Genomic DNA, 27,928 nt, shown 5'->3' on the forward strand with positions numbered 1-27,928 from the left:
TGTAAATTTAATTTTTCAATCATTAATACAAGAGCATATGATTTGCTTGTTTGGAATTTTCAGCCAAAGAAAGGGTAGTAAAATAAAGAGTTTTGGTTAGCCGTAAAACTGTCTCGTAATTTGAACAAGAGAGTTAACTAGAGCACAACTCTTGGACTACCATACATAAAATGTATGTCGGTCATTTCTTTAAATGAATCTTGAGGCTTCTTTCATAAAACTTCCCATGTTTAAGTACTTTTACTCATTAAGAAACATTTCTGGAAATAACTTAAGAATCGTTTAAAACATTTTCATGATATTTTCATAACAGAAAAAAAAGATTCCGGAGGATATTAAACTAGTTGTAGTTAAAGAATATTAGAGCTCTTTTTAATGGAGGATCTTACACCCCTAAAATAAAATAAAAGTGAAATCAAACAATATGAAAAATTTATTTAAACCTAAAATATTAACTAAAGAAGTAAACGGAATTCAAGACATTTTTAATATCGAAATCTCCGGTTTTCGGCAACTGCCGCAATACTTGGTTTAGTTTTTTCTTGTTGAGGCCCGCCACGGACATGTCATCGTGAAGATCCCTAAAATTAAACGTAAAATTAAAATTTGCGAATAAATTCGCACAATGAACATACCTTAAGTCGTAAGAGTAACGGTCGAATAAGAACACGGACAAATCTTCTAAAATAGGTTGGGAATGAAGTGCCACAAACTGCTCCCTACAGATCTAAAAACAGGAAGAAAAAAATATGATGCAATTCAAAATAACTAAAAGTATTTTTTTTTTAAGAGCACCTTATGGCAACAAGGACCATTTTTTTATTGCTCTTTTGGTGACTAGGACAATGCGCTTTTGGCATATTAATGCGTTAAATACCTTGTTCATTATTTGAATTGTAGAAGGGTGTGTCCAATAGCAGTCGTGTACTGAGACAAAAGTGATTCCAGCTCGCTCGCAATGAAGGGACGTCAACATCATATGGCTGGAGTCTAAGGAGTGGATGAAGTTGGGCGGAAAGGCGTTTTTCTGTTTGATCAGGTTTGGTTTTCTGGAATATGAAGAATTCATCAAAAACACTAGTCTTCTGTGATTTTGTAATACAATTGAAGAAGAATAAAAATGAGCTAAAACGTCGGCCAGTTTTAAATAAATTTTGATTGAAAACGTTGACTGAATACTGGCTTAGACGTGAGGCACCATGCTGCATTAACAATTATTATACTACAGTTTTTTCTTTTGCAGGCGTCACGGTGGTACCGTGATTGTCAAAAAATACTATTGCAAAATGTATTAACATAACTGCCTTTAAAAGGTTTGATGCAAATATTACTGAGAGAAAATTTTAGTTTTCTGCAATTTTTATAAATATTCAAAATTCAAATTTTCGAACAATAAGTTTAAGGGATTCCTTGATTCTTTTGTGTTTGTTTACAGTTAGTAGTAGATTAATTGTTTTTGGTGATTTTAATGTTGATTATTTATTAGACTTCTATGAAGTGAGTTATTTAAAAAACCTCTTGGCCCTCTTAATTTACATATACAACCCACAAGAATTACATGTCAATCACAATCTCTAATAGATTGTTTTTGATCAAAAGAGAACACAAAGTTTCAGTCTCAAAAAAATCTTTTATTTGTTGAAGTGGTGACATGTGTTTCGCTCCTAAGAGCATCATCAGACCTAAAAAGTAATGTGTAAAGTAGTAAAACGAAAAAGTATACCTTAAGAAGGTAAAAACACGCCCGACTGGGTCAAATATACACACACACTGAACGGTAAAATATTAAGTTTAAAAAACTACCGTCACAAATATATGAAAAAAACAATAACATACAACTCGAATACAAAAAAATTATAAAAAAGGAATTATCGAGATTTGAACCTACAGCCTCACAGCAAGACTAATTAATAAACTAGTCTTGCAAGATTAATAAATTAATCATTATTACCAGAAGGATCTTTCGAGCCAGTCGATGAGCCTTCTAAAAAGGCCTGGCGAGAGCTTTCGATATTTTTGTCCTGCCAATATTTGCTCACGGTATGTCCTTCGTTAACCCAGATTTTGTTTAAATAAAAAATGCTTCTCTCTTTCCATCAGTACTATTTAATTTACCTTAAATATTTCCGTTGCCAATAGATTATTTCTTCTGTATCTATTAAAATAGATTTTCTATTTTGCTTTTGCCAAGAAAAATGTAATTCGAGTAAAATTTTCCTTAACTTTTTCCTTTCCATTTCTAGTACACTTTCATTCTCTTTTAAAGCTTTATCATTTTTAAAATTAAATTAATGTACCTTATGTTTATATTTTCCACTGTTTCGTCAACTTCTAGCGCTCTACTAGGGATCTTTTTTACACTACTCGTATAAGGCAACTACATACTGTTTCCATCTTTCATTTTATGCTTTAAGTCTGTAAATTGTTTATTCCAGTCATATAAGTTAAATGATATTTTACAGGATTGCCTTGATTTGTATGTTCCTAAAAAGAGACTAAGGTCTTCATCTTTTCCTAAATGGTTTAGTCCTTTACTTAAAGACTTAATTTGTAAAAAGAAGGCTACACACAGAAAATATACGTCTACTCCCTCACCTGACTCTTATGCTCGTTTTTCGACCCTTAGATCTCGATGTAGATCTCGATGTGCTTTAGTAAATATATTGGTAAAGTGGAGAGGTCAGTGGTGGATGATAACCTCCAAAAGTAACGACTTACTTTTGGAGGTTTGTCAATGACAAAAAAAGAGCAATGCATTTCCAAATTCGATGTTTTTGGGCCGGGAAATGGCAGAGTCTAGGGAAGCAATTACTGATTTGTTTGCAAAGTTTTTTGCTACAGTTTACGACAACTCTACTTATCCCATTCCTGATTCTCTTGAATTTGGTTCCCAGAATATTATTGTTGGACGCTTCACTCTCTCGGAGGTATTTTCTAAGATCCAGAAATTACCTAACAAGTTTATCTGTGGGCCAGGTAATATAACTAATGTGTTTTTAAAGAACTGTATTTATACAATTAGTAGGCCTCTCCAGATGATCTTTAATATGTCTTTACAGGACTCTACCTTCCCAGAAGCTTGGAAGCACAGTTTCATCATGCCGATATTTAAGGCTGGCAATATGGAGGATATTGCCAATTATCGTGGAGTATGTATTCAAAACTCATTGGCCAAATTGTTTGATAGTTTGGTTTGCGGTCAGCTAACATGGCAATGCAAAGGAATCATTAGTGAAAAACAGTCAGGATTCTCTTCTGGGAAATCCACAACCAGCAGTTTGGTTCAATACTAGTGTGATCTGTTGGGGGCTTTGGAGGGGGGGATTCAGACTAATGCGGTCTATACCGACTTCTTCAAGGCCTTCGACAGGGTGAACTTTGGTCTCTTGCTGGCCAAGTTGGAAAGTGCTGGTTTTCATGACTCCCTCTTAAAATGGCTAAAGAGTTTTCTGATAGGAAGAACTCAGAGTGTGAAGGTGCATGGCTGTACTTCTGCACCTACTAATGTAGTCTCAGGGGTTCCTCAGGGATCTCACTGTGCCCCTTCAATCTATTTATGAATGATATTGTTAATGTGATCAATCATAGTTCTGCAAGAATGTTTGCTGATGACCTGAAGTTCTACATGCAGATTAAGCAGGTGAATGATATAGCCAAACTTCAGGAAGACCTTAATACTTTGTGTGAGTGGTCAGTGATGAACGGATTGAGGCTCAATATTTCCAAGTGTTGCTACATATCATTTCATAGAGGTTCGAAGAGATTCAATTCTACATATAGTATCCTTGGTAAGTCCTTGCAGTATGCGAATGTAGTCAAGGATTTGGGCGTGTGGTTCGATGAGCATCTGAGATTTGTTCATCACATCTCTAAAATATTTTTAAAGGGACTAAGAGTGTTGCGTGCTGTAAACAGGTATAGTTCACATCTCTCTCTGAAAGCCTATAGACTCCTTTATGTCTCACTGGTTAGATCTAATCTTGAATTCTCTTCAGTAGTGTGGTCTCCTCTATATCAGAATTCAATAGATATGATTGAGAGAGTACAAGATGGATTTTTGCGGTGTGCTGCATTTAGAATGGGCATTAGCTTTGACGAGTACCATCGTGAGGACATGAGAGTAAGACTTAACCTGGATACATTGGCCAAAGGGCGTGTGAACGCTGATCTTTGTTTTGTCTTTAAGGTGGTTAATGGCATGATTAATGCTCCTGACCTTCTGTCTAAATTGGTTGTTCCATATATATATATATATATATATATGGAACAACCATATATAATATATAAATATAAAAATATTATGTAATATATATATATATATATATATACAGGGTGTCCCAAAATTAGTGGACGAAACCCGAACCCTGTATTCTTTGGTCAAAAATAACCTCACTTTTTCCTATAAACATATATCGGCAAACGCCCCCCAAGGGAGCTACGCCCCTTTTAAAGGGGGCACCTGAAGATCGTTTCTTCCACTTATTTTCGAAACGGGTAAATATAAAAATTTTAAATTTTGGTATTCTTTCAATTTTGATATTCTGAATTCAGTTGTTATTTCATTATTTTCATTATTTAGTCAGGTGCGTATCATTTAGGGGGTGAGCCTAAAAAAATAATTTAAAAAAAATTGTTTGCAAAGTTTTTGTTTTTTTTTGTTTAAATTTTAAAAATTCAAAGCTTTTTACGTAAAAAAGTACCTCTTGGTCAATAACGCTAGGAATTACCATTTTCGAGAAAAACGCATTTAAAAATAACGCTGCATAGTATTATTAATAACAATTTTTATTAAAACTCAAAAGCACGCTTCAAAAGTAAATTGACAAATAAAATTGCAAACAGATAAAAATACTAATTTATTTGAGGCAAATGTTCAAACAAGTTTCCGTTTTCCCGAATGCATAACCTGGTCTTTTTTGAATGTTTTGGGTCGATCTAAGAATTTCAAATCGGTTTTCTCTTATTTGGCCTGCAGCTGCGAGAATTCGCCTCTGAAGCTCTTCTGGAGTATCAATTTCGGTGGCATAAATAATATTGCACATATTACCCCAAAGATAATAATCCAGAGGATTGAGGTCGGGCGATCGTGCAGGCCAGTTTATTGGACCACCTCGGCCTATCCATCTGCCTGTAAAATTATTGTCCAGCCAGTTTCTCACCTGTCGGCTGTAGTGAGCTGGTGCCCCATCATGCTGAAAAATCATTTCCAGCCGAGTTTCTATGGGAACATCGTCCAGTAAATCTCTGAGATTGTTTTGAAGAAAATTTAAATAATGACGACCAGTTAACCTGTGTGACACAATAATTGGGCCTATCAATTTATCTCCTATCAAACCCGCCCATACGTTAAAGGAAAATCTATGCTGAAAGTTAGTTCGTCGAACTACTCTCGGATTCTCGATGCTCCAAAAATGAGTATTACGGCTGTTAAAGCCCTTACACCTAGAAAAAGTTGCCTCATCTGGCCACAAAGATTTGGGTGATTTAAAATCCAATGACAAAAGTCTACTCGAGCTAGAAAATCTTCTTCTTCTAACTCCTGAACCCTTTTATACTGGAAAGGATGGTTATCCTACGAGCATCTTAGTCATTCTTCGAATCTGAAATTATTTTTAAATATTTTAAATTGCATAGGAAATAAGCCTAAACCTTAGTAAGCCACTAAACATTCCAGTTAGTCGTCAAAAGGATTTGTTTTGGGGTGTTTGATGTTTGTGATAAGACTTATCCAAGTAAATAAAGTAAATAATAATAAAAATAGTAATTAGAGTATTTTAAAATGAATTTAATGCGATCTGACGATAATAATTAATAACAACACTATTTATACCAATCTCAATTTTCAGTTATAAGTACTTTAAATTTAATTTTTTGGATAACAAATTAGGTACTTAATTATTTATTTATCACATTTAATTTTACTTACATTTGACTTTGGGATATTGGTAATCTCTTCTCAGTGATATTTGAGGGTTTTCTTCAATTAATTTCAGTACTTCCCCATAACCATAATTTGCAATTGGTCTTCCTTGCCCTCGAGCACGTTCGAAGGATCCATATTCAAGTAATATTCTATGAATTCTAACAAAAACTTTCCAATGTGGAAGCCTTCTTGCAGGAAACCTCCGCCGATACTCTCGTGCAGCGGCATGTGCGTTTCCATTGCAAAACCCATACATAAAATGAAGATCTACCTTTTCACGGGTCGAAAAGTCTTCCATAGTTAAAAAGATATTAACAATTTGAATGCAAAATGACAACTAATCAATTACAACAAATGTTAATGTCATTATGCAGCGTGTCAATTTTTTCCAAAGCCTGCTACTAAGTTTTCATAAAAATTGGTGGTGAAAATAATACTATGCAGCGTTATTTTTGAATGCGTTTTTCTCGAAAATGGTAACTCGTAGAGTTATTGACTAAGAGATACTTTTTTACGTAAAAAGCTTCAAACTTTTAAAATTTAAAGAAAAAAAAAACAAAAACTTTGCACACAATTTTTTTTAAGTATTTTTTTAGGCTCACCCCCCTAAATGATACGCACCTGACTAAATAATGAAAATTATAAAATGACAACTAAATTCAGCATATCAAAATTGGAAGAATACCAAAATTTAAAATTTTTATATTTACCCGTTTCGAAAATAAGTGGAAAAAACCATCTTCAGGAGCCCCCTTTAAAAGGGGCGTAGCTCCCTTGGGGGGCGTTTGCAGATATATGTTTATAGGAAAAAGTGAGATTATTTTTGACCAAAGAATACAGGGTTCGCGTTTCGTCCACTAATTTTGGGACTATATATATATATATATATATATATATATATATATATATATATTACATAATACATAACTTAACCTAGTGAGTTGATACAATGTATATATATATATACTCACTAGGTTAAGTTATGTGTTATGTAATAATCTATTTTGTACATTTATTTTGTAAAATGGGGATTCCCGTAAATTTAATAAAATAAAATAAATATTGGCAAACGTAGAAATTCTACTTCTAACAATACTTCTAAAGGTGCACAAGTACTGACAACAAATATTGAAAAAAATATTCTATTTTAGGATATATATTATTATATTAGGATATATATTATTAGGATATATATTATTATTATATTATACCCAACAAAGATAACTATAATTTAATTATTATGGATTGCACAATTCACGTACCTATCTACATTTATAGCTACCTAGACTGAAATACTTAAAATAAGAGACCGCATAGTTATAAGTTTTTTTATAGGAAAAAATAAATTCGAAAATTAACTGATTAGTTCTAATTAGGAAAACACTTTAAATGCTTTGTGAAAAAAAGCATTATTACCCTTAAGAATTTTTTTAAGATATAATTTGTAATATATAATATTTTATTTTTTTAATAAATATTAAAATAAAAAGAAATTGGTTTTTTTTTTAATAAAGGTACTGGCGAACTTTCTGATACCACGTATTTCCATCTCTAGCGTTTTTGCAAGCTTGGAGATGCCTTCCCATACTGTCTATGAGATATGCTCTTGAGGAATATTCTATCATTCTTCCCGAGCAGCATGAACAAGCTCTTGTTGCAGTGCTAGGTGGATTTCTGCGTGCGGCCACTGTCCTGGAAAACATGTCCCAAGCATGTTCTATAGGATTGGATGTCCGGAAATGTGCGCGCCAGTCCAAACGATTGATGCCTTCTGATTCCAGGTACTCATTTAACTGTCTCGTACGGTGAGGGCGGGCGTTATCTACAGTACCAACAGCTTCTGGCCATATTCTGACGTAAGGTTCTAAAATCTCCCACATGTATTGCGGCGTTAACTTTACAGTGTTACTATTTTGCCAAGAGTTTGCAGACGGTAGCTCAGAATTATTGGAGGCTTGGGATTGTTCGAAGGTTCACTTATGACTGGCTATTAAAGAATATAATCTTGATTATAACTATTAAATAAGAGGGCGCCACTTAGTTTTTTTTTTTTTTTTATAAATGAAAGAAAACTAAGAAAAACACTTGGTATATAGGTTTCAATTAACAATTAAATTACCATGGATAAAGTAGATTTAAAGAGGCAAAAAAAAATACCTTAACGATACAACCAAATTATATTTACATCAAAGATATGTATACACCTCATTTTCTAATCTGTTAAATGTTAATAATTTATTATGAATTAAAATATAAATAATGTTGATATGATTAAATAAAATAAGTTTGTCAAAAGTAACATCTAAATTATGATTAAGCTACTAGGTAGATTTCAGCACTTGAAAAATAAATTGCAATTCTTAAAGTTTTTAATAAATATTTGTATTACGCAGGGGAAAGTTCATGAACCTTTTTGCCTAAGGCATATCAGCCTTAACCGAGTTATATCTACTTAACTACCAAAAAAGGTACTGAAAAATACTGAACAAAAAATAAATAAAATTATAGATAAGAAATTGACTTATTAAATGATGATGTTGATTAAATATTTGTAGCAATAAATTGATTTTAAAGATATATAAATAAAAATGTAAATAAGTGAGACAAATCTATGTATAGTAATATTTAAATAAATGGAATAGACTGGCCTGTATATTCCTCCAAGAAATGAACGGCTGGCCTTCAAAATCGAGGCTGAGAATGTATGCCATTTGTAGCTTAGCTATCTGGACTGGGAATCTCTAATACTAGCTCTAACTCTGGCTCCAGCTCCACAGCTTACAGCAATTTCTCGGGGAAATCAAAATCCTGCAGCCATCAACAATTAAAGAAGAATAAAGAGGAAAACGGAAAAGTAAAACGGAAAAGTAAAACCCTAAAACAACGGTTGCCATTGTATTCACTGTCGATAAAAATGAATGGCGTTCAAAATGTGACACACTCACCTTGCTAAGTTTCATTATCTATCCATCAAAATCTCGGGCATCCTGCACCAGAATTATGAAATAAACAGTTCCCTAAAGGAACAAGATTAAGGACTATAAATTATAAACCATATTGGCCACTTCCTGCTTCACATATTTCGGAAATAAAAAAACTGGCCTTTTACGTGTGCTTCTACCTGCAACACGGGAACAAGTCCTCGAAAAATGGATGCAGTACCGACTAAATAAGTTACGACCCCACCTCTCGCCTGAGCTGTCAATGTCAATCCAATCAGAGAAAACATCAATCAAGACCAACCAGAAGAGTGACGGACCGTCAACAGAAAGCATGAATAATAAAGCCAGGAGAGTGATGCGTTACAGTAGTAATGTGTCATTGACAGTGTGAATTTAAAGAAATATCGATGGAGCGTTAGTGAACATAAGAAATAGAAAAATAAAACGCTACATTTACCCCCTTCCTTGAAGAAAAAAAATTAGCTATGAAATAGTTGATTTTTTTTTCAACATCAAAAGTCTTTTAACAAAAAAGTTTAACCTATACTATATTACTATATTACTATATACTATATTATAGTTACCAATATTTAATAATACCAAAGAAAAATTCCCGGAAAATTATTATCCCTTACTTAATAACAAACAATTCTGTTAATTATCTGTTCCACAATTTAAATATACAAATTATTTCTAAAAATGGAATCTTCTCATATTAACTCAATTCAGGATAACTACGTGTATCACCCGTTCCTAAAGGAAGACACAATCGGTATGGACATAAATTAGGAAACTCTTAATATCGAGGAAGGACACAAGTCGGTAAGACAATAGAGATCTTGAGAATACAGAAGTACTATAAAACTAACTTTAAGTAAACTTAAATTAAAACTTAAGCTAAAATTATGTAGACTCACGACATTTAAGTCTACCATAAAAATCAGTTACTTTAGAACTCCAACCTAGGGGAACACTCATGGCAGTTGCAATCAAAGGAACAACTTCTCCCCAAGAGATGGTGTTGTGAGTAATAAAAAAAATCTACCCTTTTTAGATGGCGGATTCCAGCAACTAGAAAGAAACTGGCTGAGATAATTGAGATAACTCAAGCACCAGATAATAAACACATGGGCAAAATTTTTAACAGCAATATCGATTGCTACATTAAATACCCACTACAAAATTCTGTGTGCCCCCAAATCCATTTCTGAACGGCACTAGAATATATCTTACAGCATACACAGCCATAATCTAAAGCTTCGATAGAATTTGTTTATCAATTGACTCACCCACATAAATATCCAAATTAATTTGAGGTGAGGAAGGATACCTTCGTATAGTCCTCTAATAATCCGACCATGGTCGAGACCACACCAACAAAAAAACAAATCTACTATTGGTTTTTCATCACAGCATTCTGTGATTTGGACAAAATCCAATAATAAAGAGACTGAACAGTATTGTTCATCCTCTGTCAGGTTCACTGACCCCGACAAGGTAAATAGGCCAAAAATATAACCTCAAACAGTCAAAGTTGACAATGGGTTTATAACCACCACTAGGTTATAACAACCCACAAAATACGGCCAAGAAAAAATAGTCAAAACTGACATAAAGTGTATACTCATTTATGGAGTATGACAACCATCAATTGGTGGCCTTCTAAATAACGTATGGTGTATAACCATATACAGTTTATAATAGCCACCAAAACATAGCCCTCGGCTATAAAAATTAAAATGTCAAGTTTATGACATACTGTACATAACCACTAACAGGTTGTACCCAAAAAAATAAAATATGGCCAAAATGACCAGATTATAACATCAAAAAATAACAAATGGTAGAAATTCTAGAATGATGTCAATATTAGAAGCAGGAATCTAAGTGAAGATAACAATATATACATAATTTCCAAATACAACTATTCCAAAGAATCGGAATCATCATCAAGACCATTATTAAAAGGCTTTAAGTCTTTAATATGCCATTTACCGGCATTAGAACCATCTTCATTAGACAAAATATAAATCAGATTTGACAACTTTTTGCGGACAATACTGTGTACATACTTGGGAACTAGTTTAGAAGTAAACTTATCAACAGCGCTAGATAAAACTTTATTCTTACGCCAAACATGATCACCTACATTAAATGAGACATCTCTCTTACGCAGGTTGTAAGCTTTAGAGTTTCTCTCATAGGCAGTACGAAGTTTATTTTTTACCTCTGTAAATATCTCTTTCAAACCTTTCAGGTTCTCAGCATAAGTATTCCTATCTCCTGGGCAAATTTCCTGATCAATTTGAATATCCAAATTAACATTCTTATAATAATTTCCTGATAAAGGAGTATGCCTCCCATAAACTAAAAATGAATAGGTAAAGCCAGTTACTTCATGCTTTGAAGTATTTATTGCTTGTTGAATTCTTGGTATATGTTTGTCCCAATTATCATGTGAACCTATATAACTACGTATAGCAGTTCCAATTGTACGATTAGTTCTATCAACAAAGTTACATTGTGGTGAATAAAAAGGATTAAATCTGATATTGAAATTATACATTCTACTAAGATTTGCAAAAGTTTTAGACGTAAACTGACTGCCATTATCGCAAATTAGTAAAGATGGAGGACCATGTACTGAAAATACTCTATCTTCCAATATCTGTTCAATATATTGTGATTTAGAACTTCGCAAAGGAAAAATCATAGTATATTTTGAAAACCAACAGGAAACCACAAAAATCCACTTATTCCCTTTCTTAGATCTGGGAAAAGGTCCCATAAGATCTACAGCAATAACCTGAAACGGATATGAAACATTTTTCTCTTTACCCATCAAACCCATGGTAGCAGTATTACTAGTCTTTTGAGCACCACAAACCAAACAATTTTTAACGAATTTCAAAACATCCTGGCGCATTTTTGACCAATAATAATATTCCTAGATTCGATTTAGGGTTTTTAGAAAACCAAAGTGTCCACATTCAGGGGGACTATGACAAGAATTTATTAACTCAGTCCTTTGTGGTTTTGGTACAAACATTTTTGTTTGTACATTTTGTTGTACCAACATCGATTTGGAATAAACTTAAAAACATAGTCTTTTTCAACCTTCCATTGGGGATAATTTTCTGGCTGAGCTACAATCTTTTGACGCAAGTTATCAAAATAAATATCTATTCTGTCTATATCAACCTCTCCAATCACCATTTCATTACTTAAAGAGTTATGATTATCCTCTATTTCTTGAGAGTTACGTAATCGAGACAATGCATCTGGGATAACATTCTGAGAACCTTTCCTATGAACCAAATCAAAGGTATGTTGTCTCATACGGATAGACCAACGAGCTAATTTACCACTGGGATTCTTTAACGAACTTAACCACAACAAGCTATAGTGATCAGTGATAACTGTAAACTCGACTCCTTCAATATATGGACGAAACTTTTCAATATTAAAAAGGACAGCCAAGCACTCTGGCTTAACAACAGAATAATTTCTCTCAGTTTTAGTGAGAGACCTGCTTGCATAAGCAATAACCTTCCCATCTATCATCTGAGTCAATACTCCTCCTAAGCCTGTACCACTGGCATCACTCTGAATAACAAATCTTTTTGAAAAATCTGGTTGTGAAAGGATTGGAGACGAAACTAACAACTGCTTTATTTTGATAAATGAAACCTCTGCGTCATCATTCCATATAATTGATTGACCCTTTTTCCATCCTTTAAGTAGATCTCTAATAGGAGACATCAAAGTAGAAAAATCTTTGATAAAACGGCGATACCAGGAGCAAAGACCTACAAAACACTTAATTTCCATAGTCGTCTTTGGACAAGGATAATTGACCATAGCAGAGACCTTATCTGGTTCAGTCCTAAGAGAATTCGAACCCACGATATAACCTAGGAATGTTAAAGAGGTTTTAAAGAAATCACATTTTTCTAAATTGACTGTAAGTCCAGCCTCTTGCAATTTTTGCTTAATTTCACATAAGAGATTAATATGAGACTCAAAAATCACGTCTAATATGCCACAAGCTATCATGAAAGTCTACTAAAATTCCAAACTGTTGGGCAAAATCACAACCAAAAATAAATGCTTGGGACAGAGAAGGTACAACTAAAGAATTCACAATCTAGTAATGTAATGGGCACATCAAACAACTTTACACGTATATATGGTCTATTATCTAAAGGTGTATTGATGAATAGTGGTGAAATTTGTTCTTGAGGGCAAACTTTATTTTTTATAATAGTAGTTTTCAGAAACCTTAGCAAGCCAATGTTCCCAGCTCAATTTGTTAAAATAGTTAGGTTTAAAATTTAAGTTTTTAAAAGATGTGTTTAATTTACGTTGATTTATGTTCATGATTTTTGGAGCCTTGCTGTATATCATGAGAAGTACTAGTTTTAATTGCAAATTCTTCCACTGACTTTTTATTTTAATTATTATTTTGAAAGAAAGGTTTTCTATTAGAATAATTTTTAGAAAACTTGATTTTAGAAAATTTATTAGTAGATACTTCTGAAACATAATTAATTTTATTTTTATTCTTTAAATAATCAGATTCTTCAAGTTTCCTACAAAGCTCAGAAAGTTGAGAAATGGAATTAATTTGTATTAAAGCCAATCTATCAATGAAGTCAGGCAACAAATTATTTTTAACAAACTTAATCTTAGTACATTCTGCTGGCACACGAGAAAGCCTAGCAAAAAGAATCTCCAAATGAGCAATAAAAACTACAGTATTTTCTCCCTTCTTTTGCTTTCTTTTCTTAATTTGATCCCAAATTTCATCATCTATATCATCATGTAAAAAATCTCTTTTTAATTTATTAACTAGGGAACACCAATCACCAACAGTTGACTTGACACTCCTATACCACACAAATGCATCTTCAACAAAAAATTCTGCTGCAGACTGAAATAATGTATCCTCAGATACATCTCTAGCCTGAGCCAATTCAGTTAAGGTTTCCAAAAAATTATAAAGTTTATGAGAATCTCCATTAAACTTAACTTGCCATTCACTAATAGGAACATTTCGAGTAGCACAATGGACTATTGGAGCAGCTACATTTACAACTGGAGCAGAGGAATGAGTTACTGGTTCTGAATCAGCATTGGGAAAAATTTTGTCAAAAAGATCAGCTTCAAGAGCTAGACAAGTGGCTGTAATTTCCTGACTATAAGCTTGAATTTCTTCAGCTTTTTCTTCAAAAATAGGAATTCTTTTAGCCCTACCAGCTACATGAGACAAACGAGATTTCATTCGAGCAACAGTTGAATCAAAAGCTACACCCTCAAATTCTTCAATGACACTTGCAATAGAATCTAAACTCTTTTTAATGTCAGCTCTTTCCCTATCATAATCTAATTTAACTTCCTGTAAAGTTATGCTAGATCCCGGAGAAGTTTGTTCCTTTTTTAGAATTCTCAATAAAATTCTTCTTTTGTCAGCAACATTCCGAACAGTAGCAACTAAACGAATTTTCAATTAATAATCTAGTTCATGTTCTAACAAATGATTAGGTTGGAAATTATACAAATCCATGGTGTCAAAAAAAATTGTTCCAAAGAATTTAAGAATAAAATTAAATCCAATTAAAAAATTAAATGTCTGAAATGACCTCACCTAAGAAACTTGATGGCATGAAATGAAATTGATCTAGGTTGACTTTATATGACAAAACAATATCAGACCACAATATCTCTCAAAATTGTAGAATTAAAACAATGTCGGTGGCACAATGATGCATAAACTTTTGTTTAAGGAATGACTTTAAAAAAATTTTGTACAGAAAAATTTAAACTCTTAGTGAGCCAAAACTAATGTTTTTTCCAAATATGGAATTGCTTAATTGTTCAAATCAAACACAAATGTAAATAATCTGGGTTGGTTCTACAGGGTGGAACCGTTTGAATTGAAAAATTGCAGTTTTAAATGTTACTGTATGTAATAGCAGTCATTAGTCTTGGGTATATAGAAATTGAAAAATAATAGTTATAAAACAATTTATTAATCTGTATCACCTTGTATAATATATGCATATGTTACTCATAAATTATGTTTCTTCCAAAAACTAGTCAGAATAGCATTTCAAATCCCAAATAGATTTGCCATACAGAAACCTAAATGAAGTGGTGACACCATGTATAATTAAAATGTGAATTTCCATAACTATCCAAAAAAAATTTTAATTTACTCAGCAATACCTCTGGAATCCAGAATAATCAAGGAAGTAAAATGTTTACAAGTATAAACTTCTCAAAGTTTAATTTAAAGATATTATTAATAAATATTTTACTTTTCTAATTGTGATCCATTACAATTTGAACATTAAAGATATCTTGTCCCTAAAAAACTATTAAAATCCTCTTAATGTCCCTGAACACTATGCAAGTAAGTACATACTTTCTTATACACCCAGCATATACTAAACACACTGTATTGTCACAAATTGTCAAATCTTAGTCCTTAACAAGGATACCTCGAAAAAACAATAAATATCAAAAATATCATATATAAACACTTTCCTAGCAAGGGTTTCCCTTCAAATTGTATACACTCTGTATACCAACAATTACTAATAAAATTAAGGCCAATAAATTATAATCAAACTTGATATTTGCTTTACTCAAAAACAATAAGTATTACTTAAGATTCAAAGCACTCTAAAACTCCACCCATCCAAGGTATCATCAATATTTTGAAAAAATTAAAAGATTATTAAAATAGATCAATAAAAAAAGCCAATCGGGGCCCCACGTTTATGGGCGTCGTTTTCTGTGGCGTTAACTTTACAGTGTTACTATTTTGCCAAGAGTTTGCAGACGGTAGCTCAGAATTATTGGAGGCTTGGGATTGTTCGAAGGTTCACTTATGACTGGCTATTAAAGAATATAATCTTGATTATAACTATTAAATAAGAGGGCGCCACTTAGTTTTTTTTTTTATAAATGAAAGAAAACTAAGAAAAACACTTGGTATATAGGTTTCAATTAACAATTAAATTACCATGGATAAAGTAGATTTAAAGAGGCAAAAAAAAATACCTTAACGATACAACCAAATTATATTTACATCAAAGATATGTATACACCTCATTTTCTAATCTGTTAAATGTTAATAATTTATTATGAATTAAAATATGAATAATGTTGATATGATTAAATAAAATAAGTTTGTCAAAAGTAACATCTAAATTATGATTAAGCTACTAGGTAGATTTCAGCACTTGAAAAATAAATTGCAATTCTTAAAGTTTTTAATAAATATTTGTATTACGCAGGGGAAAGTTCATGAACCTTTTTGCCTAAGGCATATCAGCCTTAACCGAGTTATATCTACTTAACTACCAAAAAAGGTACTGAAAAATACTGAACAAAAAATAAATAAAATTATAGATAAGAAATTGACTTATTAAATGATGATGTTGATTAAATATTTGTAGCAATAAATTGATTTTAAAGATATATTAATAAAAATGTAAATAAGTGAGACAAATCTATGTATAGTAATATTTAAATAAATGGAATAGACTGGCCTGTATATTCCTCCAAGAAATGAACGGCTGGCCTTCAAAATCGAGGCTGAGAATGTATGCCATTTGTAGCTTAGCTATCTGGACTGGGAATCTCTAATACTAGCTCTAACTCTGGCTCCAGCTCCACAGCTTACAGCAATTTCTCGGGGAAATCAAAATCCTGCAGCCATCAACAATTGAAGAAGAATAAAGAGGAAAACGGAAAAGTAAAACAGAAAAGTAAAACCCTAAAACAACGGTTGCCATTGTATTCACTGTCGATAAAAATGAATGGCGTTCAAAATGTGACACACTCACCTTGCTAAGTTTCATTATCTATCCATCAAAATCTCGGGCATCCTGCACCAGAATTATGAAATAAACAGTTCCCTAAAGGAACAAGATTAAGGACTATAAATTATAAACCATATTGGCCACTTCCTGCTTCACAAATTTCGGAAATAAAAAAACTGGCCTTTTACGTGTGCCTCTACCTGCAACAAGGGAACAAGTCCTCGAAAAATGGATGCAGTACCGACTAAATAAGTTACGACCCCACCTCTCGCCTGAGCTGTCAATGTCAATCCAATCAGAGAAAACATCAATCAAGACCAACCAGAAGAGTGACGAACCGTCAACAGAAAGCATGAATAATAAAACCAGGAGAGTGATGCGTTACAGTAGTAATGTGTCATTGACAGTGTGAATTTAAAGAAATATCGATAAAAGGAGTTGACTGAAATTATTAATATAATTATTGAATTTAATGAAATATCGATGGAGCGTTAGTGAACATAAGAAATAGAAAAATAAAACGCTACAGTATCTGTCATCAGCCAATATACCTTGAATATAAATTAATTATGTGCGACTATTAGAGATGATACCAGCCCAGAACATAGTACTTCCTCCTGCAAAGGGTGGTACGGTGTATGCATAAGCAAGCAGCTGTTGTTGGCTCGCTTCGTACCCGTATCCGTTAATTATCCTAGACTTCCAAACAAATTCTTATTTAATCAGAAAAATATACCGAGTTCCAAAATTCTGCTGGTAAAGCCACGTACTCTCATGCCCACTGTAGTCGTCGACTTTGTTCTCAGGTTATAGTATAGGGATACTCTTAATGGTCGCCAACACCTCAAACCTGTTGCCAGTGTTCATCTCCACAATATGTAGACCCATACTTCTGTATATTCCGCATATCTGTTTGAAGTGCTGTATTGACATAGTTGGATTTTTGGGATGGTTAAGTGAATATAACGGTTTTGTTGTTGATTAGTTACATGCTTTTTACCACTTCTCGGTCTATTATGGAAAGAATTATTCTGGAGATAACTATTCCAAGTGCAAGCCACATCACTTTGCCAAACCTTAACTGTATTAGCCACAAATCTTTCAGAGTGGCCTTTTCAAGTACAGTCACTATTCTTGCAAGGTCGAGATGGCGAAAACAAAGGTTATTTCTACCATCACCACCCAAAGGAAATATTACTAATTGTTCTGTTCTTGTCGTCACCTCAATTTCACTTTATTGATTAGTTTAATACTTAGTTCTATAAGTTATATTCTTAAGTGCATTCAAAGTATCGCTTCTTGCTGTTCATATTTTTGCGTTTTACATAATGAATGTTGAGATTTGCCTTATTTCCTCGCCTCTCCCTATATTATTTCCTTACTTGCTATTCTTTACTTTTACTACAAACCTGGTACATACCCAAATAATCCGTCACACGCAAGTACCGAAAAGACTGACGCGGGGAATCGAGGTGAAAAACACTCGATCGTCTACTGTTAATAACTACTAGATCGTCTTACTGTTAATAACCATTTTTACGACCAATGTTCGCGCGGCTTTCCGCAAAAACCTCCTGTGTTATCCTGATCCTGATTGACCCCTAGGTAAGTCTTTTTACTTTTAATTTAATTCAATTACTTTTATATTTTTCGTGAGTCTGTATATGGGGGTTATATCTTTTTATGGGGGTATCTTCAAAATGAAGTGTATAAAACACGTTATGATAATTGCCGAACTTCGAGAGGCAATTAATTTAGCCTTTGAAAATCTGCGAAGGAGACCAATGCTTCTATTTAATGCCATTGAAAGAATCACAAAAATGTGCCAATTTTGCATTCGAGAGAATGGTCATCATTTGAACATTACCTTTAATTTTTTTTTCTTTTTGTTAAATACATTTGAGTTTTTTGTTTTGTATGTTTTGTTACTTTATGCTACAAAACAAGCTTATGTTGTAAAAATTGGAGCTATACTGTTGTAGTGTATTTTTTTTAATAATATGCTTTTGTCTCAATAGGTATATTTTGATTGCATCCAATGTATTTGCAATGAATCCAATTCTTTGTTAGTGATTTGTGTAAGTTTTATCTTTGTTATTGTTATTCATGGCCTACCAATAAATGTATGTCTTTAATTTTAGAAAATTGTCATTTATTTGTATGTTTCTTTAAAAAAAGTGCATACCATTATATATTTTTGAAAAGGTAAAAAGAAGACAAATTTATTAGTGCATATATATATACAGGGTGTTCCATTAAAAAAAAACATAAGTTTGACTTATAACTCAAAAACAGTAAATATTAAAAAAAATAATCTACGCCACTGCATTCTACGGAAAAAAAATCTATAAAACTGTTTTTTTTACATATTCGATAAGTTAAAGAATAACTTATCGAATGTTTTTAAAGATAAATGATTTCTGTAAAGACTTTCTTATAGCACTTTTAAGCGCTTCATGCTCATGATATTTAAATTTATACAGGATGCTTCATTATTAATTTTTTTTTTTTTTTTTTTTTTTTTTAATGGAATGCATATTATTTTTTTGCATTTTCTTGTAGCCCTTAAAATTCCCTTTTCAAATATATATAACACTTATAATCTAAATTCATTAGTTTAGGAGATATAAATAGATTTCTTAAGTATCAATAAATTATAATGCCCTGCCATTTAAAACGCCTAAAAAACAGAGTAGGCGGGTGACACAATTGCGGGTGAAACAACTGCGTAAAGGGTTGAGTAGGCGGTTGTCAAACTGCTTTGAGTAATACGTCATTTTGACATAAACAAGCTTATTTTCATAATCTGTTTTACTTTGTATTTCTTTTATGTGATAATCACAATGTATCAAAACTATGAAAAATTCGATATGATTAAATGTTTTATTGAATGTAATGAAAATGCAAGAGAGGCCTGTAATTTATATCAACGACGATATCCAGAACGGGGGCAGCCACATAGTACGCTGTTTGAAAAATTAAAAAGAAACCTTATTAATTTTGGTTCTTTTGCTAAACCGCGAAGAAATGCTAATAATAATATAAATGACGGTCAAGAACTATTGGATATAACAGTTTTGGGCGCGATTGAAAATAACTCTAATCTATCCACCCGAAAATTAGAAGTAGAAACTGGTGTGGCAAGGACCTCTGCAAGACGGATTTAAAAAAAATATAGGTATAAAGCTTATCGAACCCGAAAAGTTCATCATCTCTTTCCTGCGGATCGTGATAGAAGATTGGAATTCTGTCGGTGATATTTGCAAAAGTGTGGTCAAGATACAACATTTGGCTACAATTGTATTTGGACGGATGAAGCATCGATTAGTAGTGCAGGCATTTTTATTAGGTATAATAGGTATACCTGGGCTCGAGCAAATCCTCACGCAACGGTGGCTGTAAGAAATCAAGGCCGTTACAGTTTTAGTGTATGGGTAGGCATATTTCGTGGTAGATTTATTGGTCCCTATATTTATGATGGACAGTTAAATTCAGAGCGATATTTACAAATTCTGCAAACGCAAGTTGAGCGCTTCCTAGAGGAATTGCCTCTAGCCCAGCCGGGACATCCTATATTTTTCCAGCAGGATGGTGCGCCACCGCACAATTCTAGAGTGGTCAGTAATTATTTAAATGAGCAGTTTGGTGAGCAGTGGATAGGAAATCAAGGTCCAATACGTTGGCCGCCTAGATCCCCTGACTTACCCTTAGATTTTTATCTTTGGGGAAGAATAAAAGACTTGGTATACCAACAGCCAATTACTTCAAGAGTAATGTTGGAAGAAGCTTTACATAATGCATTTGCAACAATAACAAATATTGAATTAAGAAACGCTGTTGATAATGTTGAAAAACGTAGCCGCTGGTGCATTGATCAGGAAGGAGCTCAGTTTGAACACTTGTTATAAGTACGTAATATATAGAGTTGCAGTTTTAGTTAAAATATCAATAAAAAAATAAAATCTGGTTTTTACTTTTTGTTTGTTAGTTCATATTCTAAGTTTAAAATAAATAAATAAATAAATACTTTTATTTTTTTTTACAGTATTATTTTGTTTTTATAACTGTATTTGTCCATTAATATAATTAATATTTAATAAAACAGGAGCTATTGTTTAATTTACTTTTGATTTTTAAAAGCGCTTACTGAAGTATCACAAATAAAAAATACAGAACGTTATAGGTTCTGTATTTTTTATTTTGTATTTTTCCTTTTTAATCTTTGAGTGTCTTAAATAACTGCACTTATTTTTAATAAGGACGTTGATATCGCAGGCCCTTAAATTCTCATTATATTTGATAAAACATCTAATCATATGGAATTTTTTGAAAAATTGATACGTTTTTGGATTCTAATATCAAAATATAAATACAAAGGAAAACATAGATTATAAAAACAAGTTTGTTTATGTAAATATTAAGCTTCACTTATAGCAGTTTAAAACACGCCTACTCTTCCGTTTACGCGATTAAAATGGCGGGTCATTACCTACGTGTTTTTAATATTTAAGAAATTTATTTATATATCGTAAACTATTAAATTTAGATTATTAGTGTTATATATATTTGAAAAGGGAATTTTAAGGGCTACAAGAAAATGCAAAAAAATAATATGCATTCCATTTAAAAAAAAAAAAAAAAAATTTAATAATGAAGCACCCTGTATAAATTTAAATATCATGAGCATGTTAAGCGCTTAAAAGTGCTATAAGAAAGTCTTTACAGAAATCATTTATCTTTAAAAACACAACAGCCATAGCCGAAAAACGAAAATGACCAAATTTCAGAAACGCCCTCTAGCGGCCAAACTGTTTGCCATAGCAAAATTTCATTTGCTTCAATAAACTTCTTTTAAAATTTGAGCCCGGAGAATGGAGGTCAAAATTTTTTTATCTCTAACAGGGACATGACTTCCCATAAGAAAACGTCTAAATTGGCCCACCCTGTACATGCAAGTTTTGAACCTCATCAAAGATATCAAAAGTATAAATAAGAAATAAAAGAGGGACCAACACTGCGTCTTGTGGGACTCCAGAAATGAGTTTCCAAAAAAAAACAAGTTATTGTTTATAAGTACCGGTTGTTATCAACCTGCATCAAATTAGAATATCTAGGTCATCTCAAGAAGACCTAGATATTCTAATTTCATATTGACACTCCAAAAGCCCTTAAATAGTCAAGACATTCTGGATAGTCTAGTCTAGAATAGTTTAGATATATTTATACCAATTGGTCTTATAATATTATATTATCTCTAAAATTAAGGAAGGCATTGAATTAATGTATAGAAAGCACTATAATTCCAGAAAAAACTCCAATATTCCAATGACTATTAAATATAGTGAATTTACTACATCACTTATTTATTTTTAAGTATTAAGATTTTGAGCCATCTACCAATTAACATAAAGTCTGCACAAACTTTGATTTGCTTTAAAAAATCTGTTACGTCACTCTTTAAATATAACGCATTTTATACCGAATAATTTGATATGTGCGGAGGGTTCAATTTTGGTTTCCCTTTTTCTTTTCAATTCTTAATTTTGTTCCTGGTGATAATTTAAATTTCTGTAATAATTTTCTTATATATTTTTGAAATTTGCCTTTTTAATTGAAAAGATTACTTTTTACTTTAATATCTTCTCCTTTTTGCATTTTCTTCCTATTTGCTACTATTACTTATTAGATTTAGGCACTTTTTAATCACTATTCAATTACTCTTTACGTGCTTAACGTTTTATCTAGTAGAAAGCTTTATTTTGTCCACAATTACTTTACATTTTATGATAATAAATCATGTTTTGATTTGATGTTTGCTGCTCTTACACCACCAAAACAAACGGAGGTAAGTTGAGTCTTCAATTTTCTAACTCTTAATGCTCTGTTTTTGCTCAAAATCCACAGTACCAACAAAAATAATTCAAAAAATCGGTTCTACGGTTCGCTACGATTAGGACATCGTCAAACCAAAAAAAATATACACAACACAAACAAAGTTCATTGTGTTGTCTGTCTCGTAACTTTGTTAAAATTTGTAGTTTTCCAAGGGAGAAATTTGCAGTTAGTAGTATACCGGGTGGTGCGTCGCCGAGCGGAACATAGGAAATCCCATGTAAATTTTAAGGGGGTCATTTATTGGCTTCCCAGTACATTTTACAGAAAAAATGTAACATAACTTTTTGAAGAGAGTGCAAAGTTTCAAAAAATGTTAATAAGCGAATCTTGAATTATTCAATTAAATGTAATTGCAAAATTACCAAATTTTCGGTTCAGGTAAAACCAGACACCAGCCACCAGCAAACAATTTGTTATAAGGCTTTGTCAAATCTGACGTACAGCCGAATACAAGAATTTTTTTTTGTTTTATCAATCTCACAACCATACATTCAAAGTAAGACACGTTAACATTACTTTTTTATCTAATATAACGATGAAGTTAAACCAATAACAATTATTATTATCGATTATTAAAAAAATAATTTTATCATACTTAGAATTTAATTAAACCAATATTAAAAACAAATATTTTCAATTTATTTTCCCATCAAGCCTATCCATTTCAACCATTAAACCTACTGTTAGTAAATTCGAGTCCAAAGACATTGCAATAAATAATTGTAAATGTTTAACTCAGAAGATCTATATTAGATCTAGAATATTTTACTAAGTGTGGAAAAATAAAATAAAATGAAATAAAATACAATAACTTTTTTAAAAATAATAGAGAATTACATAAAAACATCAATTAATCAAATGTTCAAACAACCCCCCCATTAACAGCTAAACAATATCCTAACCGATCATAAAATTAATTTCTAACGTTACTAAGTTGATATTGGGAAATTTTTTAAGAAAGAAAAAAATTTTATTACATTCTAACGAAATAGCGTTTTGTAACTGGTTTAGATTCTCAAATTTTACACTTTTATAAATGACACTTTTTAAATGACCCCACAAAAAGAAGTCATTCGGTGAAAGATCAGGTGACCTGGCTGGCCAAAGTAGCCGAGCATCTTCCAAGCACTCTCTAACCATACGGGCATTATGGGCCGAGCAACCATCCATTTGGTACCAGATCATTTGATCTTCCTGAACAACTTCTTCCAAGGCGGGTCCAATTTGATTTTGAAATAAGTCCAAATAGGTTTCAGCTGTTAGGTTATAGTCCATAAAAAAGGGTCCAATGATATGGTGTCCGATAATTCCCACGAATATATTTGGTTTTTGGGGATATTGTGTCCGAGTATGAACAAAGCGATGTTCATTTTCTTGGCTCCAATACCGGCAATTCTGAACATTTGGTTCATTATTGAGGGTAAATGTACATTCATCGGTAAAACAAATATTTCTTAAAAAATTCCTATCATTATTTGCTCTTTTCATCATTTCAAAACAAAATGCCATTCTTCGCTCTTCATCTCCTTCCTGCAGCTCTTGATGTTTTTCGAATTTATACGAATAATATTTGTATTTTTTTAAAGTGCGCAATACCGTTGTATGATGTTTATTTACATCTGGCCCAAGAACCCTCGATGGTTAGTAAACCATCTTGGTTTTCCTCCACACCCAGTAGAATATTAAGAATTCTGTTCTCTCTTTCTTCGGCTCTATTTTCGATATGCTGAGTTAAACATTTACAATTATTTATTACGGTACCTTATTATACTCGAACTTATTGACAATACGTTTAATAGTGTAGTTTAACAAATGGGCAGAATGGGCTTGGTGGGAAAATAAACTGAAAACATTTCAGATACTGCTCTAAAACTGTTTCCCGCATAATGCCACTTAATTATGGCTATTTTTTCGTCTATTAAATAATTCATACTTGTTTTCAAATATCGACTGTCACTAATTTATTGACACTTTTCCTCACGTCAGTGACAATATTCATTTTACCGGTACCCGTTTGGTTTTACCTGAACTGAAAATTTGCTAATTTTGCAATTACATTTATTTGAATACTTCAAGATTCGCTTATTAAAATTTTTTGAAACTTTGCACAATGGTTTGCCAGATTGGTCTCTTCAAAAAATTATCTTACATTTTTTCTATAAAATGTACAGGAAAGCCAATAATTATCCCCCTTAAAATTTACATGGGTTTTCATGTTCCGCTCGGCGATGCACCACGCATACACATCAGATATACTTACTCAAACTGGTCCAGAGCAAATGACTCGTAGCCATGAGGCATACTGGTTTTCTTGTATTTAATGTAAGGCTGCACCACCGGTAGGCCCAAGGGGGTAACCCATTCGACCAACGAGCCCCCGGGGCCCGATATCATTCGGGCACACTGCGTGAACCAGTCTTGGATTTCTTTCGTTGACGTAAACATCGTTTGTAAAGAATCAAAGGTGCATTCTAAAAAAATCAATATGTCATTTGTCGGTAAATGGTAGTTAAAAAGTTTCTATCTTCAGTACCTGTAAGATAAGGTGAGGCTGCCCAAACAGCATCCTTAGGAAAACCCTCGATATCCTTCAGTTGTTTGGCAATTTGCAGTTTAGCACCGAACTTCGTTACCCCATAAACGGTCGTCATGATGGTCTGTTTGATCACTTTTCTTTTGATAAAGCCCTTTAAAAGTTTGGCGATCTAAAATTGCAATAAAATGAACGTGTGAACAATTTTAAAAGTCGTTTTATTATACCTCAACTCCGTTTTCTTCGTCACGCGCTCGCCGTTCTTCGACGAGGGCGACCACAGCACTATAAACGTCTTGGGGGGTCTCCGAGGCGGTCAGGTTGACGCTAAACGCTCCCGCTTGGTCTCTGCCTAAGGCGGCATAGTGTTGGAGACCGTTACAGCTACCATCCTGCAAGGATTTTGTAATTAAATATTTTTGAATCTATACAGTCGATGTATTTTAGCTCGGAGAAATTAAATAATCATATGTTGGAGTGTAGAAAACATTTTTTTATTAATTTCCAAAATAACAGGGCGGAAAAATGCTTTGTTTCTGTATAACTTTTGAGCGAAAATTTATCTCCAAAAGTCTGAAGGCTAAAACACGAAAATAAAGTTTTTTCTTAAAATATATTGGTTTATTCATAGCTAATCCAAATCACAGATTAAAAATAACATTATGTGCCTAAATTAGCATATCCGCCTTCGATATATTGCTGGTTTTGGTTACTATAATTGCTATTATAGTAAGTTTTTTCTCATACAAATGCTCAAAACTCTCAAATCTTATTTGTTCCCAATGAAGGACCAATAAAACATTTTCCAATTAAAATACTTACTAATTATATTAATACTTATATAGGTATTTATGGAAAATGGAGATCGAGAGACGTAACCCAATTGTTTGAAAAACGAAGAGCAACTGACTTCTATTTTACTCCTCTTAATAGGCAAAAATTTTCGCAAAGTATAATAAGTTTTGGTTTTGTTAGGATTAAAATTGACCTATAAGATATATAATATATTGTATTATCGGTCGATTACCCGGCTTTTCAATTGTAAATGCAAACATATATTAAGTTACTGTACTTAAATTATAAGAATTATTTAAGAAAATGCGTAAGGAAAGTAGTAAGACTTAGTCGAATTTAGAGAGAAAACACATGTTTTATATTTCTCTTTTAAACGCATTTTAAAGTATGCAAAAGTAAATTAAGTGAAATGAACATGTTTTAGTGTATAGTAGTGACACTATTGGTAGTCTTTTTGAATTTAATATATTATAAGAGTTCACTTATACTATGTTATATAGTTATTGGATGAGGAAGTGAATGTATCGGAAAAGCAACCTTCTGCTCTTTGTTTGAAGTTTAATAACACTTTAAATTATAATGACAGTAACTATCAATGTGATGTATGTGAAGAATTGCTACAAAAATCGCGGAAAAAAAGTTCCAAAAAAGCGAAAAAATCTTCGACAAAGATGTTCTACATTTATAGGTCCTAAGGCGTTTTACATAGTTCCATATAATCTCCAAAATGTAATTGGGGAAAAACGCTTGAAACCAAAACTACAAGAATCGATTCAGGAAACAAATCGCCAAATTTTACACGACGTAGTAAGCAATAAATAAAATATATTAATATTGATTTTAGAAAATTAAGTTTTATTAATAAAAACAAAGTTAGATTAAAATACACTAAACTCGATGTAGATGAACCTAACTGTCATTTATAATTAGTTAGCTTTAGTGCAATATAGTACAATATAGAAAAATAAATTAATAACAGGATACCCATTATTTGTAAATACTTATTTATGATGATTTTTGCCAAATAAACTTTATTATTAGTTCTACCATTTTCTGATTATATAACTCTATTGGGTGATCTAAATATAGGTTTTAAAATGTAAATACATATTTCAACTCCTATAATAGAATAAATGGATACTTCTGATTTTGCACAAGATACACATAAACCAACTCGAATATCAAAAAAGGGGTAATCGTTGCTGGATTCGATTTTTATTATTAATAATGATATTGTCGTTTCAGCTGGTACTCTTAATGCTGACAATATTAGCGACTACAGGGTACTTTCCACATTCAGATTTCTTGCGGAAAAAGTTGTTCACAAAATTATTTCTCTTAGGAATTTTAAGCATTTTAAAAAATATGATTTTTTTGGGATCTTCGAGTTTCCTGAGACAATATTATTTAGATAGATCATAAAGTTGAGATTTTCACTTTCCGTTTATCAACATTGTTTAAAATGCGTATACTCCTAAACATGGTGTGAGTAAGCAAACCATAATGATGAGAAAGGGATAAAACTCTCTTAAAGTATAACAAAATAGAACGTGTACTGTTTTATCTGTTGGGATGCATTAAATTAATAATGGTAACGATTCCATGCTTGATATGTAAAATTTACAAAGAGTAAAGTATGTTTTCGACCCAATGCCAAAATAGACCCTTTGACCTGACACCTTAATAAAGAAAATAGTTTCACAATCTGGCAACGTATTTAAAATATACTGTTAGTATCTGTGGACACTTGATTTAACGAATATCAGATCTACTATAAGGATATCACCTGCATTACTTGTAGGTTTTTGTTTATTTAGTTATTTATTTGTCAATTTATATAATATTTCAATTACATATTAACAGTTAACAGTGTTGATTAATTGCGCTGAGTTCAAATAAAAAAAATAAAATTAAAAAGTTAGTTAACTCACGATGAAAAAAAAAGGAAAAAAAAAGTAATTTAGTGGACTGTAAACACTTAATGAGATTAACTAAAAACTTGAAAAAA

The 27,928-nt window shown here is 32.2% G+C and overlaps 1 protein-coding gene across 2 annotated transcripts in view; it reads right to left on the reverse strand.

Moving 5' to 3' along the window:
- Positions 1 to 417: 417 nt before the first annotated feature.
- The window catches only part of LOC126739708 (DNA-directed RNA polymerase, mitochondrial), a 77,654-nt gene continuing 50,143 nt past the window's right edge, over positions 418 to 27,928 (reverse strand). The window contains exons 14-19 of one of the 2 annotated variants that reach the window (XM_050445512.1): positions 25,353 to 25,517; positions 25,126 to 25,297; positions 24,853 to 25,063; positions 878 to 1,049; positions 636 to 727; positions 418 to 581 (exon numbers count right to left, since the gene is read on the reverse strand). In XM_050445512.1, coding sequence (XP_050301469.1) covers positions 452 to 581; positions 636 to 727; positions 878 to 1,049; positions 24,853 to 25,063; positions 25,126 to 25,297; positions 25,353 to 25,517 — 942 coding nt within the window. In that variant the 3' untranslated portion in view covers positions 418 to 451. Of the gene's footprint in view, positions 728 to 877; positions 1,050 to 24,852; positions 25,064 to 25,125; positions 25,298 to 25,352; positions 25,518 to 27,928 lie in introns of both variants that reach the window. The other variant, XM_050445506.1, reaches the window with a different exon arrangement.

The sequence above is a fragment of the Anthonomus grandis genome, chromosome 1 (assembly GCF_022605725.1).
Source record: "Anthonomus grandis grandis chromosome 1, icAntGran1.3, whole genome shotgun sequence".
Classification (NCBI taxonomy): Eukaryota; Metazoa; Arthropoda; class Insecta; order Coleoptera; family Curculionidae; genus Anthonomus; species Anthonomus grandis.